Raw genomic sequence first — 15271 nt, 5'->3', positions numbered from 1 at the left:
TGTCAGGCTTGGGTCACAGGTCTAGCAGTCAGATAAATTAAACGTTTTTCCTGTAACAAGGACTCGTACTGCATATCCCTCCTTGCAGTTTTTTAAGCCTCTTTTTAGGACATATTTGGTATCACATGCTCTCCACTTCATACCAATTTTGTAATTCCCTTAGGATGGTTTCTATTTCATTCCTGATTATTAAATCTAGATATTTTCCCAATTTCAATCTAATTACTCTTCTAAGCTCTGCAGAACTGAGTTTTTTGTCATTTATATTCATGTGACATTTACTGGCAGGCTTTAAATTCTATTACTAATACTGAAAAACGTAAAAATAAGCAAAGTCATAAATGTGCATAATCCTCCTGTATACTAAAATACAAAAAAAAAAGTAATCTGTCTCAGAAGCATACAAACAGTACAGTAAAAATGGTTATTTCATGGCCACGGTTATGCTATACGATACTGGAGAACACTGCATAATGGTTCATGTGAACAGGCATTATCCTAATTGCCCTGGCCCAGGTGACATGCTAGATTATCCCATGGGAGAAAGTCTGTGATTGGGAAGAAATTCACCCTTTCAACACACAGCATCATAGTTTATCTCCTGTGTCAGGAGTCCAGGAATCAAATGATCATTTAAAGGCCTGTAAAATGCCAGTGCTGGAGGAGAGTAGAGCAAAATGAAAGCACAGTCTCCTAAGTCTGCACCTGGCCCACAAAAAAAATAGTTACACCTTTATTTAGGAGTATAATTTTTGAATGTGCACAGTGGTGTTAAGAACGTATCAATAATAATTATTTTAACAAAACCTGCTAGAAACTCACCAGGTGTTTCAAGGCATTAGAAAGCAGTCGTCTCCCAGCTGGCTTATCAAAATCAGCAATAATCCAGATAGTAACAGCATATAATGCATCTTCATCTGAAAATTAGAGATAATCCTGCTTTACATTCTGGAGAATCTTATAACAAGTAATGAATAACGAATTAATTCTGTTTGAGATTGAGGTTTATGTTATGTTTGACCATTGACTTCAACTGTAAGACTATTCTTTGCCACATGAGAATCTTTTGCCCTCTGAATTGAAATAAAATTCTTAGGAGGTACTTGTGTTAATATCAGAGAGTCACTAAAATAGCCAATCTATTGTACCACTGAAGCAAGGTGGCCCTAAATAATAATCTAGCTCCAATTAACAAGACCTGCTTTGCAAGAAAACTCTTTTTCTTGCAACTGTTTGATGGAGGCTGGTCATACAGTCAGAAATGAAAAGAATTAAGTAGTTACAAGGATGCTTGAGTTAGGCCATTCACTTTCCCTGGCAAAGGGAGAGTCCTTCAACCAAAGACAGGACAAAACTTACCATTTCTGGACACAAACAGGAATATACCAAATACAGCCCAAAGAAAGTAAACTACAGTATAGGCGTATACGCAGAAAATTTCCCTTTTTCCTAGTCTATAGCCTCCTGTTCTTTATTCTTCATAGAAGAGCAATAGTACACGAAAAATTCTGCAAAATTACCTGTAGAAGAATATCAGTCTACTCAGGTCTATCATATATCCCCTAAAAGGTAATACATCTAGATGAGAATTTTACAAGGTTCTAGTGAGATTCTAGGAAGAGGTTATGATTAAGTGGTTTAGGGTCTAGAGAAATACACTGGGGACAGAGATTTGAAATACAGATTCCAGCTTAAAGGTTATGGGTTTTACACAAGAGATCTGAATTTTAGGAATGAGCCTACAGATTGAAAGCCAGTTATCATCTGATAGATAGCTGTCCCTGTGGTTGTTAAGACAGAGAATCAAATACAGTTAAATAATTTTATTCTAAAGAAATGCAAGTTTATAGCATTTCCTTCTGATAATGGAATAAGTAGAAACTATGTTAACACCACATAATAATTACTGAAAGAATTGCACTTTGCTAACAGGATTATTCTGCTCCTTGATGAACTGATACAAATGAGCAGCTTTTAACTATCTACTCCTAGATGTTAACAAGGTACAGAATAATGCAAAATTCCATGCAGTATTATGCCACCACTTGTAATTATAATTTCTTCTAACTCAGAGGGAAAGTACTTGCATATGCAATACTTTACATAAAAAAATATTTTAAGTGTATAAAAAAGCATGAATTTTAGTAAGATAACATGTATAAATGAATGATAATCCATCAGAATATATGTATTTTTTTCTTTTCTACAGAAAGACAAAGCTTCAGATACGAAAATTAAACAATCAACTAGAGGAAAAACAATATAGAGATACTGAATGCTAACAAATAAGAAAAAAATCAATTATCTTAAACTGCAGAAATGCCTAATTTTGATATAGGTATTACAAAGACTATAAAGTCTTGACTTGATAAAGATGCAAATAAGAGTCACTTGAAAATTGAATATACTCTTTTTAATATTCACAAGTAGAACTATGTCAGAATGAAAACTAAGTCTGTTTTCCAAGCTGCAAAAGGTAGAAAACTTTTTAACTTCATGTCCCTAAAAAAACAACTAGCCATGAGATCCATCCCATTTCAAAACTACAAAATTTAAAATAACTATGCTGTTACTATTATTTATTTACTATTTATAATAATACTAGGATATGATCTTGTTCCTGAAAGAAGATACTGGGAGATTTACTTATTTACATGAGTTTCTTGGTGTACTTACTTACTTGGGATATTTTACTGGCAAGTTTCAACAATTTGTAATACCCACATATATAAAACCAATATATACAATTAATGTACCCTTTTTTGTTAAATACTTCATGTTGTCTGAAATTACAGCACTTTTATCTTGTGAGTCCAAAAAGGAGAAAGTAGAGAAGTCTTCCACATCAAATGGAACTGCAAAGCGTAAAACACAACAGGTTAGACTTAAAAAAAGGAAAATCATAACAACAACCAATCCAAGAAAAGTAGTTACCAGATGTGGATCTGAAATATATGTATCTTCTTTCTGCTCCAAGAATAGTAGGGTTTATACGGGAAACTACATTGTGTTGATCCATAAGAAAATCCATTGCATTTATATGATCATTCAGCAAGCCCTGTAATAAGAAAAAAAAATTAATCTATATTTTTATAATTCCAAGACAAACAAAGACCAAGTATTTGTATAATCTTTCAACTATGCTTAGAGCTTCTATATATACACCAAGTTATGGACAATGTCAAGTCAAAAGTGTGTAGGTGTCACACAGTATTTTAAAATATCAGATACACATTTTTCAATTAGCAACTGCAGTACATTCTCAGTTTCTAGTTGAAAAATTCCATATAACAACTATATGATTAGTTGATCCTTCAATCTTGTATATTCTAAATATAGCATTTCAAAACCATGACCACAAATTAAGGTAACAATGTAGTTTCAGTTGTTGTATTATTAATTTCAAGCCACCTCATTGTAAAAAATGTAATATATAAACATGATTCAAACAATCCATTGCCAAATATTTCATCTTGCATTCATTCAGAAATGTTAAACATACCATGAACACTGCCCTCTGGAAGAACCCGGTGGCATCAATAATCCTCTGAAGAATAACTGTCTCTAACTCTGCAGCATCCATCTCTTCTCTGTTAAAGGGCACACCATTAAACAGAGCTTGAGGCAATGGACCCAGGCCAGTCTTTTTATAGAAGGTTGCTCCTGCCTGATCATATCAGAAATATCATAGGATTAAACACACTGTGGCTGACTGTAGCAAATAATGAAATTAATGTCAAGAGACAATTAACTCTAGTCTCCAAGCACTGTTCACTGTCACACCTTCTCATGAGTAGCGGGGACAAAACAGGAAACGTTTGGAAACCAAACGACTTATGGGACTCATTCCTCAAATAGAATGACAAAAAAAAAAAAATCTAGACCTATACATGGGGTTTTAAACTTTTGCTTTATCATCTTGTTGAGAAATACTATTTTATTTTGCTTAATATTTTAGCAAAAAAATATTAAATAAACAACATTGGAGAAGGGCCCTGAGACAGTCACAGTTTGAGGTGGATCGACCCAGACTTCTTCCCCAAAGACAGCACCCACAAAACCCTCAAAAGGCTTTTATGTTCAGAAGCCATACCTTATTTTTCCCAAACAGAAAAAATGTATTGTAAGTAATTCCCCCTTCCTATTCTGTATCTTTTCATGTTCTCTTTCTGGATGGCTACAAACTCTATGGCAGTATCTATGCGTCCATCTTTCTGTCACCCCACTGTCTCCTCCTTGATCTTCACTGCAGTTTCATAGTCCCAGCTCACACAGGGGGCTTTCATCTACTTTTCTTCCTTTAATATTCTCTGGGAAGCTTTCCTCCTCTAAGCGTATCCAGCTGTTTCCAGGGCAGATTCAAACTGCCCTTCTGAACAAAGTCTCCATAAGGCTCAGCGAGGAGCAAGCAGTGTAAGGCAAACAGCACCTTTTTTTTTCTGGATGCACAGATGCACATTTTTAAAGCAACACAATATATGTTACATAACAAATTTAAAAGGAAATAAATAAAGTGGATGGCATGTGTCAGAAACACAAGGTTGTATAAATGGCATGGCTGAAGACATATGAAGGAAAACAGTATTTTTACATATATTTTAGCAGAAAATTGTCTATATAATCAATTACAGATAAAAACGTCTTCTCTATAGCCTTTAAATCAAAATCCATAGCTGTCTTTCCCAAAGGAAATTATAACCAGAAAGCTCAATTAAAAGAAACAATGATTCGCCTAGAATCGCCTAGACTTCAGCTCCTCACCCAGAAGACACACATAAACAGTATCTGCAGTGTGAGAGAGACCCCTTGACATGCTTAGTAGAAAAAAACTCGTGCTCCTGAAAGCAGCAGGCAACAGTAAATTCTAATAGTGAGAGTAGTAACACACAAACCCTTTCAAAATTTCCACTAATGCCTGAATGGTGGCTGAAGAAAAATTTAACTCAAAGATACTGTATTTACGTGCTTTAGCTTTTTGCAATCTTTCAGCTTAGCGCATGCCATGAATTGTGTACTGCAATATTTCTTATCACTTTGTTCTCAACATACCTTCCTTCCTTCATCGTATTCAGAATGAACACCTAGTATGCTCTGAACATCAGCATGGGGGTATTCACTTCTAAGAACATGTTTCACATGATTTACTGTTAGAACATTTCCTTCTTTCACTTCATGGTACATCTGCAAAAGTTATAACAGAATGAAACAAGCAAAATGTAATAATTTTTCAATTATTTAATAAAAGTAAATGAACAATAAAGTAAATATAATATTTTTATAGTGCTGTAGTAATTTTTATATCAGTACACTTTTATACTGCTTTTACTATACTGCAGTTTTTATATTGCTGTAGTAATTATCACCCTCACACATAGGCACAATTTTTCACCAGAGCACAGTTTGATTAATCTACTGTTATACCTTTAGTCTAAATCTGAAGTGACAAAGTAAATATGCTTATGTGAGCTGAGTGTGAAAGGTTATTTCTCCTCACTAGAGAAGGAATCTAAATTAGGGGTATGGGTTGACAGCCGACTGAATATGAGGCAGCAGTGTGCCCAGGCGGCCAAGGCGGCCAACAGCATCCTGGCTTGTGTCAGGAATAGTGTGGTCAGCAGGAGCAGCGAGGTAATTGTGCCCCTGTACTCAGCATTGGTGAGGCTGCACCTTGAATGCTGTGTTCAATTTTGGGCCCCTCACTACAAGAAAGATGCTGCATTGCTGGAACATGTCCAGAGGAGAGCAACAAAGCTGGTGAGGGGTCTGGAGCACAAGTCTGATGAGGAGCAGCTGAGGGAACTGGGGTTGTTCAGCCTGGAGAAGAGGAGGCTGAGGGGAGACCTGATCGCCCTCTGCAACTGCCTGAAAGGAGGCTGTAGTGAGGTGGGGGTCAGCCTCTTCTCCCTGGTAACAGATGATAGGATGAGGGGAAACAGCCTTAAGTTGCACCAGGGGAGGTTTAGATTGGACATTAGGTAAAATTTTTTCACTGAAAGGCTTGTTAAACATTGGAACAGGCTGCCTAGGGAAGTGGTGGAGTCCCCATCCCTGGAAGTATTTAAAAGATGGGTAGATGAGGTGCTTAGGGACATGGTTTAGTGGTGGGATGGCAGGGTTAGGTTAACAGTTGGACCTGATGATCTTAAAGGTCTTTTCCAACCTAAACTATTATGTGATTCTATTCTATGATTCTAAATTCTTACTATAAACTACCTAACCATGGGTAGTTACCTGAATCTATGAGATGAATCCAAGCCTGAATTAGTCAGTGATGCATTTTCCTACAGTGATAATTTTTCCTTACCAATGCTATTTTATTTTATAGCATAAGATTTTATTACTTTCATCAAGCATACAAAAAAGTCCCTTTCTTTTCAAATGAGGAACAGTACATTTCTTTCTATAGCACTGAACATCTCAAACCTGTATTTTGATTCTATTTTTGTTATCTTCTAATTACATTTATCATCCCCTCCTTTTTATATTATGTAACAAAGTCAGTAGAGGAACACAGCATTTTAAAAAGCACACTGTAAATTGGTATTTTGTGATCTGGTCATGGATAATAGTCATGCATATGTGTCAGCTCCTAACACTTGTGGATTTCTATTTCTCTTCCAAGGTACTCCTAGTTATTTCAATTCCTTTCATCTTAAGCTCTCTGAGTTTGTCCATGACATTAGTTTCTAGACACTGAACAGAATAATAGAAAAGAAAACAATGTTATATATTAATACAATATTCTTTGATACAATTTTGCCTGCAGAATCTTCACATAGACTGCTTACTTTATTTCCCACCATTCATCTCTTATCTCTGAAATTCCTGTCTTTACATGAATCTGCATTCTCTCACACAGCAAACCTGGCTCATTCGTTAAGCTGCAAGCCTGGAATATTTCTGTTTTCTACACACACAAAAAGCTCAAACATGACCAAAGAAGAACTTGCCTTACTCTGTCCCACTTTCTACACTAGAAAACAACCAAGAGTTTTGCGAAGCTTATGGGATTGCCAGAGTGATATTAAAATGCCTGTACTCCAAGAGATACAGAACACAAAGGCAGGCACATCACGTTAACACAAATAATACAGAATCATTTTTCACAAGAATATACTGAAAGCTGTAAGGGATGCATCTACCTTTCACAATCTTGAAGAAAGCCTGTAGATAGGTAAAGTGGCAAGAACAAGTTGGTTTCCAGAGAAGGAAAGTATTTCTGCAAATCATTCTATAGCATATTAATCCTATACAGAATTTTAATACTATGTTTCCATGTAAAGTAAATGCAAGTGTATCATGTTGTCACAAGGCAGCAAAATCCTAACTATACAGAAAAGTAGTAAGTTAAAAAAAAAAAAAAGGTGATTTCTTGTGAAAGAACTAACATTAATTATCGAGGTAAAGGCTTGAGAGGTGTCAGATTCCTCTGCAATGTAATTAAAAGTTCTCCAAAGAGCTATTCCAGCGTCTTCATTTCCATCAATTTCTTCTTTCATACTTAAAATGAAAACAAATCCAATTCTATAAACAAACAAAAAGAGATCATACATTTAAAACCATATCAGGTTCACATACATTCTAATACCAACAGAGAAGAACAAGATGTTTGCATTCAAGTGATCTGTCCAGCAATGTAGGCACAGCCCTTTCTTTCCTTATCTGATCAAAGGTTATGACATCGTTTACATTCCTGCCATCATCTCTTAACCTTGAGTGGTTTTTTTAGTCTAAACATAGTCTGTCTTTTATTTTTCCTGAAATGGGTGTCTTGAGTAGCTGCACGTGGGCATGCTGGGATGTTGATGCCCCATCATCAGTACATGCCATTCTTACTAGCCCTGTTTTACCTTCTGGGGCTTTTCCACCCTCCCATTGCCATTCATTCTCCATTCACAGCAATTTTAACGCATGTTCTTCAATTCCCTACATTTCCATTAAATGAAAAAAGCAGTAGAAATATGAGGCTTGAGAGGAAAAAAACCTCCTAGTGGAGGTGGTATTTTGATACTGTTCTCATGAAAAAAAAACAACTGGATTGATCAGGCCATACTATCTTCACAGCATGAAGTGTAACAGAGATTTGGTGTTCTACAACAGCAGGGGAAATTTAAATCTAACAGCCACTTGTTTGTATATACAAAATATTTTGATTAAATTGAGGATCATCATTTGGACATAACTCATGAAGGAGTCACTGAAAGTTTGTCACATGCTCCAGAAAGCTCAGAAGTCCAAGATATTGATGTGAAGATCCTGTTTCTCTAGGGAACAAAGGCTTTGAGCAATGAGACAATCTGGTCAGACTCCAAACAGTGGCACAATGACTAAAGCACAAAGTCTTCCACAGACTGAAGACCCAGGAGAGTTTAAAATGGAGATATTTGAAGTTCATTCCCTGCTGAGAACACATAAGGATCCTTCTGGCCTCTACAATACTACTTGAAAGGATTTCTGATCATTACAGTCAGTTCTGTCTTAGTTGGTATAGGAAAAGGACAAGAAAGATCCTTCCGGTTGACAATCTTTGGGATCAGCAAATTGACCTGGACCAGAAAACACTAGCCCAGTTTCTGACAGTGAAAGGAAAGAGCGCAGACAAGCTCCATCTTGCATGCCACGTCACTAGCAATAAGTAAGGAGGAGCAAGAGTATGAAAATTTCAAATGAAAATTTTCCAGTCAACAGTGACAGAGCATGTGTACACCCATAGCTAGAACATACAGATTCCCAAGTGGAGAAATGTATGCCTCTTCATGAACACAGTTGCCCGCACTAAGAGATGAAGACTAGGAAGGTGAATTCTGCCAGTCACCTGGAATTTTGTGAGCTCAAAGCCATGATAACCCTTCTAAGGATTTCCAAACCTTCCACAGTCTGGTATCAATAAAATTTTCTTAGAAGAATAGATACCTTCCCCTCTATCCCCGCACTTCAACATTAAGCCTGCTTGTATAATGGGAGAGAGGAACTGGAAGAAAATGGCCAAAGCCAGATATTTTTATGAATCAGAAATGGAGATTTTATGTGAATACTTTGCTGTAGCAGCAGTTCAGGGATCAACTTCAGACAGTTTTCCAGAACACATTCTTGAATCATCCTGAGTATGTACAGCTAATGCTGTTCATACTAGGTCTGCAGCAAAATCTTCTACTATTAGCTGTCAGTTCTCCCAAGACAAACCCAACAGCGCATAAAAAAGCTGCTCCATGAAAAAACCCTACGGAAGCAGCTATTCACCTTTGTTCTCCTCCACATTTATTTTTTAGCAAGCCTACAGGCAGGGATGTCTCCAGCTGCCAAACTGCAACCCAAACCCCTTAATAATGTGCTAACTGCCTTACACAACTGCAGCCAGCTATGAAATACAGCTGTATAAGGTGCTGCCTATTCCTAACTACACGTATGACAGCAGTGGATAATGTTCTATACACAGCAGTCAGTTGAAAGCTTGAAAATTACACCAACTATCAAAAGGAGATGAATTGTGAGACAGAACAAGGGAATCATAGTCTTTCCAAAGAGTTTCGCAAAGACTCAAAGCTGGCTTCTGCTATACAAAACACTGTGCATCTTGCAAATATAACCACGAAGTGTACAGGTCCATCATAACTGCTACAAGAGCATGAGACACCTACTGATCTCATGACACAAGAGCTACTGCAACATGACAATCTGCAATGCTGAGCCCATGTTTCAGAAGACCTTCATATTTACAAGCGATAATGAGTTGATTTAGGAAGTCAGCTTTTCATTTTGATAGCCACTTGACATTAGATATTTTAAAACTATTAAAATAAAATCTGTCATATCAGTATAAAATTGTTTAGACAGATGTTCAGGACATAATCAAGTATGCATGAGATCAAAGGACAGAGGGAGGTAAGAAATACAGCAAGTTTTCTAAAAAGATATAAATAACAATTAATGCATAAAGATGCATTGTGTTCTACAATTAATTGCTTCTCCCATTTTTTACATCTCTCATTATTGTAAATAACTTTTCCAGAAGTCTTGTGTCATCTGGGTGTTGTAGGAACAGTCAGAAAAGCAAAATATTATACAACAGGATAGACCCCATGGCTTGTCCACATCTTGAATACTGTGTACATGGCTGTTGCTCTCATCTTAGAGAAGTCAAATTAAAACTAAGAAAGTTCAGAGAAGGACAACTCAGAAAACAAAACCACCTTTGGAACAGCTTCCAGGCAAGGAACAACTAGTAACCTACGGAAAGAGGGCTGGAGCACTTCTATGAAGACAGGCTGAGAGAGTTGGGGTTGTTCAGCCTGGAGAAGAAAAGGCGCCAGGAAGACCATTGTAGCAGCCTTCCAGTCCCTGAAGAGAGCCTACAAGAAAGCTGGAGAGGGACTTTTTACAAGGACAGGTAGCGATAGGACAAGAGGTAATGGCTTTAAACTGTAAGAGGGTAGATTTAGATTAGACATAAGGACGAAATTCTTCACTATGAGGGTGGTGAGGCACTGGAAGAGGTTGTCCAGAGAAGTTGTGGACGGCCCATCCCTGGAAGTGTTCAAGGCTGGGTTGGATGGCGTTTTGAGCAACCTGGTGTAGTGGAAGATGCCCATGGCAGGAGGGTTGGGACTAGATGATCTTTAAAGTAAGTCCCTTCCAACCCAAACCATTCTATGATTCTATGAACTGACTGCAGTTGAATATGGCAGTGCTTTATAAAATCACGACTGGAATCTAGAGAGCAAAAGAGACTGCTTAGTCTCTCTCCCAATTAGAAGAGCTACAGCGACAGTAAATGAAGCTATTGAAAGTCTGGCTCAAAACAAACAAAGCAGTTTTTCATACACTGTGTAGTTCAACTGTGAAAACACCTGGAAAAGGATACTGTGGATGCTAACATTTTACATGAATTCAAGGGGAAAACAGCAAAGTTTATGAAAGAGAAACCCATTGAGGGTTGGTAAGTATTTAGAAACTACATCTGGGTCTGGAATTTTTTGATCTCCAAATGCGCAAAGGCCAGGAAAATACCTGGGCAAAGTACCCGGTTGCCCTGTTCTTTTTATCATACCTAAGAAGCTCCTTGTGGCTTGTTGCAGACAGACTGACCTAAATGAACCTTTAGTCTGACCCAGTTTGGCTGCTCCTATGCTGTCATGTATCAGAAAAGGCAAATTAGGTTCTAGGCTACATTCTCCTCAAGGACTGAACCAGTCCTGTCTCCCAGGTAGTAACAATGGTGATAGAATGCACAGATAACTAATATCTGTCCTCCATTACTTTTTTGTCATTGAATGATAAAAAACAAAGAAAAAAAAAAACAATGATCAGAATTAGTAAAATTTTAAAGGAAAATGAAAACCCTGTAATTTATTGAGGAAAAAAAAAGCCATTTCATTGGAAGATTTTAAATATGGAATTTATCTTGCTGAACCTTGGATCTAGGTCGGACACCCTTCTCTTCTTTTATAAGCTGTGGAAATAAACAGGCATTTCTGAGAGCAATTCATTTTTTCTTAAAGTAGGCATCTCAGATCAACCAGATTCTTCCTCAGACGTGTCTCTTTCTCTCAAATGATGACTACTTCAGACTCAGACAACTAATTTTTAGAAATTCAAAACTTGGTGAGGATAATCTTGCTTTGGTCTTTGAGTATAAAAAAACAAAATTAGGTAAAGCAACCTCAACTGAAAGAACTATATTTAAAAAATGCCCTCAAATCATGTTTTACTTAAAGAATATTTTGCTTAGGATGCAACTTCACATGGGCATCCAGTGGGGCTATTTGACAAGATTTTTTTTTATCAGACTCTTGCAGTTCATTTTGCACACACTCAGATATGCTATTCCTTGCACCCTATTTCTTTAAGAACACTTAATATCTGAGTAAGCTTAACACAAGTGGGTAACCAATGTGTCTTATTAGAACGTTGTCACATTGGACTTTATTTGAATTCACATCTCTGCCTAACAGAACAGAAGTTGAAGAAATAAAAAGGAAAACAACCTTCTTTTAAGAGTTTTCTTTAAGTTTTAGTTTTCCTTACCTAAGTGGTACATTATGATGATAGAATAATTCTGCCAGTTTCATATAATCACCTGTATCTTCTTGGACAGGATCAACAAAAAGTACCTAAGAAGAGAAAACATATTATACAGTCAATATTTATTCTTGATGTCTGTTTTTATTTTTTTTCAGACAAAATCTAAATTAAGAACAGAAATTTCCAAAGGGGCTGTGTGCCCCAGCTGTTTTAGATTTCCTAGAGCATTCATTGAAAGAAAACATTAAGAGTATACATGAAAATAACTTCAGAATTAATGAATTTGGACCAATCCTGAAAACAGGATTTAACCATTTATTGAACTTCAAACCAAGTGATACCACTACTCTCCTTTGAAAGTCTCTGTGCCAATACTTTGTTTTTATTAATGAACTTGATACTTAATTGAAAAGGACCTAATGCTGATTTTTCTATTACTTCTTTCAACTAACTCTCTTCTGCCATGAAAGACAAACTAAAATAAACAAACAAAATATTGACTTAAAACTTTAATTTAAAAATGGAGCACTGGGAAAGAATTCTTCCTTCCTGTCTCACATATCTTTGTGTTCACTCTTTCATTTATTGTAGCTTGAAATGTAAAATCAGATCTTTCAAGGCACGCGTAGAATCTAAAACTGGGATCTGTCTGCATAGGTAGATTATCCTTATGCAGATTTAATTATGACATTGGTACCTTATTTATTCAGCTTTGCACTGCAACTCCCCTTAGAATTTTCATAACTTTGCTAGAGTAGCTGAAATGCAGGCAGAATAATTTTAAAAATTTTGAACACTCCCTCCCTCTCAGATTATAGTTAAATGACATGTTGCAGATTTGTATAATATAGCTGCATCTATGCCAATATTTAACTAATACATAATGCAATCTACTTCATATTACAGACATCTTATACTTCATTATAAACATATATTTTTTTATTACATATTGCTTGCATTTTGGTTGTTGTTTTATATACTGAATTTCATGTCACTTGGAGTGACTACAACGTCAGTGGACAAGGGAAGAGCTACAGGTGTCATCTGTGTGGATTTCTGTAAGGCCTTTGACATGGTCCCCCACAACATTCTTCTCTCTAAATTGGAAAGATATGGATTTGATGGATGGACTGTTCGGTGGATAAGGAATTGGTTGGATGGTTGCATCCAGAGAGTAGTGGTCAACGGCTCAATGTCTGGATGGAGATCAGTGATGAGTCAAGTCCCTTAGGGGTCCGTACTGGGACCAGCACTGTTTAATATCTTAATCGGTGACAGACAGTCGGATCAAGTGCACCCTCAGCAAATTTGCTGATGACACCAAGCTGAGTAGTGCAGTTGACACGCCTGAGGGACAGGATGCCATCCAGAGGGACCTGGACAAGCTAGAGAAGTGGGCCTGTGTGAACCTCATGAGGTTCAACAAGGCCAAGTGCAAGGTCCTGCACCTGAGTCAGGGCAACTCCCAGCATCGATGCAGGCTGGGGGGTGAAGGGATTCAGAGCAGCCTGGCAGCAAATGACTTGAGGATAACGGTGGATGAAAAGCTGGATGAAAACTGGACATAAGCTGGCAATGTGCGCTTGCTGCCCAGAAAGCCATCAAAAGGTGCATGGCCAGCAGGTCAAGTGTCACAGGGGCCCATTACTGGAAGTGTTCAAGGTCAAGTCAGATGGGGCTCTGAGCAACCTGATCAAGTTGAAGATGTCCCTGCTCATTGGAGGAGAGCTGGACTAGATGACTTCTAAAGGTGCCTTCCAACCCAAATCATTCTATGATTCACACAATTACCTTTTGTAATTTAAATTTCAATTTAAATCAGCAATAGCTGTTTCCTTAACTTACTAAGTGATACAGAATGCCATGTACAGAGGAAAAATTAGGCTACAAGACATTTATAATTAGTATGCTTTATAACTTACATCTTTTTGTATCTCAGCTCACCATCTCTGAAACAAGGACATTATCATTACCTTCTCTCAGTAGGGTACTATGAAGAAAATAGATAATTCACTACTATAAATGGATATGTAGCATGGAAAGGAAGAGAAAAACTCTTAACAAAACTGTCCCCAAGTCCACTTCTGGATATCAGACTAATAATCAGGCATGACTCACTAGACAACAAGATTTTCACTACTATTAGCAGACCCATGTGGAAAACATGAAATTCTAACCTGTCTTAACAATGAATACAGCATGTATACTTTTCAATAAATTGTCTGTCCACATATTAATAAATACAATATGCAAAAAAATTAAGTTCTCCAAACTTACCAAATTATATAAATTGCGTCTAATCTGCTGTATAACTCCAGGAAATGCGGGTTTTAGCAGTTCCTGATAGCTTGCAGGCCATGTGCTGTAGCTGTGATCTTGTTCTATATTATTAACCCACTAAACCAAAAAATGCAGCCATTTAAAAAATGCACATTAATGATTAAGTAAAATATAATATGTATGTATAAATAAAGATATTTTAAAACATGGTTTTTCTTTTTTCTGAAGTAGTAACAGAAAATAGCTTCTAAAATTAGTATTTTTTTCTTTTCAATCAAACTCTTCAGGGTTTTTATTTGTAGTACATATTAAAGCTAATAATGGTTGAAAAAGGAAAAAAGACCATTCGTACTCTGTATCAGGACGTGAATAAAATAATTATTTGACATGTGGAAACTACTTTCACAATACAAAGGTCATAACAACATATCATACATATCATATGTGTGTAGCAAAGCATAACCATCTTGTAAAACAAATACAGTATTTATCCATAATCTGCAGCAGAACTTTAGGCATATCAAAATAACTAATTAATATATGGCCAACTTGTTCTTCTACTTTTCTGTGCAAGCCTGTCTATACTTAGCAAACAGAACAGTGAAAAGTGGTTCTTTCAGGTGAAGAAAATTAGTATTTTAGTGCCTTTTCCACTGGCATATAACCTTGGTAATAAAAACTGTATGAACTGTATGAAGAACAAACGCAGTCATTGAACAATTGAAAACAAAATATTTAAGTCCACAATTCACTTCCTGTACTTGTAAAGTACATTTAGCAGTCTTGCATAATACAAAGGTATTATGCAGCTAGATTGATTGCTATAAAGTCAAATTCTATAGCTATGAGTGTGCAACTATTCTTAGATACATTCTTTCTTTTAAACACCCTACATCTTAAAATTTTAATAAGTGACAGGCTAGAGAAAACTACTCCTAAAATACACTGAAGAGATATCACCCTCCAAAAT

The 15271-nt window shown here is 36.6% G+C and overlaps 1 protein-coding gene across 1 annotated transcript in view; it reads right to left on the bottom strand.

Moving 5' to 3' along the window:
• UGGT2 (UDP-glucose glycoprotein glucosyltransferase 2) overlaps positions 1-15271 on the bottom strand; it is a 207786-nt gene that overhangs the window by 40579 nt on the left and 151936 nt on the right. The window contains exons 15-22 of the mRNA XM_009637705.1: positions 14299-14418; positions 12025-12110; positions 7389-7524; positions 5050-5181; positions 3503-3667; positions 2935-3058; positions 2757-2855; positions 823-917 (exon numbers count right to left, since the gene is read on the bottom strand). Coding sequence (XP_009636000.1) covers positions 823-917; positions 2757-2855; positions 2935-3058; positions 3503-3667; positions 5050-5181; positions 7389-7524; positions 12025-12110; positions 14299-14418 — 957 coding nt within the window. The remainder of the gene's footprint in view (positions 1-822; positions 918-2756; positions 2856-2934; positions 3059-3502; positions 3668-5049; positions 5182-7388; positions 7525-12024; positions 12111-14298; positions 14419-15271) is intronic.

The sequence above is a fragment of the Egretta garzetta genome, unplaced genomic scaffold, assembly GCF_000687185.1.
Source record: "Egretta garzetta isolate BGI_Z169 unplaced genomic scaffold, ASM68718v1 scaffold594, whole genome shotgun sequence".
Lineage (NCBI taxonomy): Eukaryota > Metazoa > Chordata > Aves > Pelecaniformes > Ardeidae > Egretta > Egretta garzetta.
The sequence above is the reverse complement of the archived record's forward strand: the minus strand, read 5'-3'. Positions and strand labels throughout refer to the sequence as shown.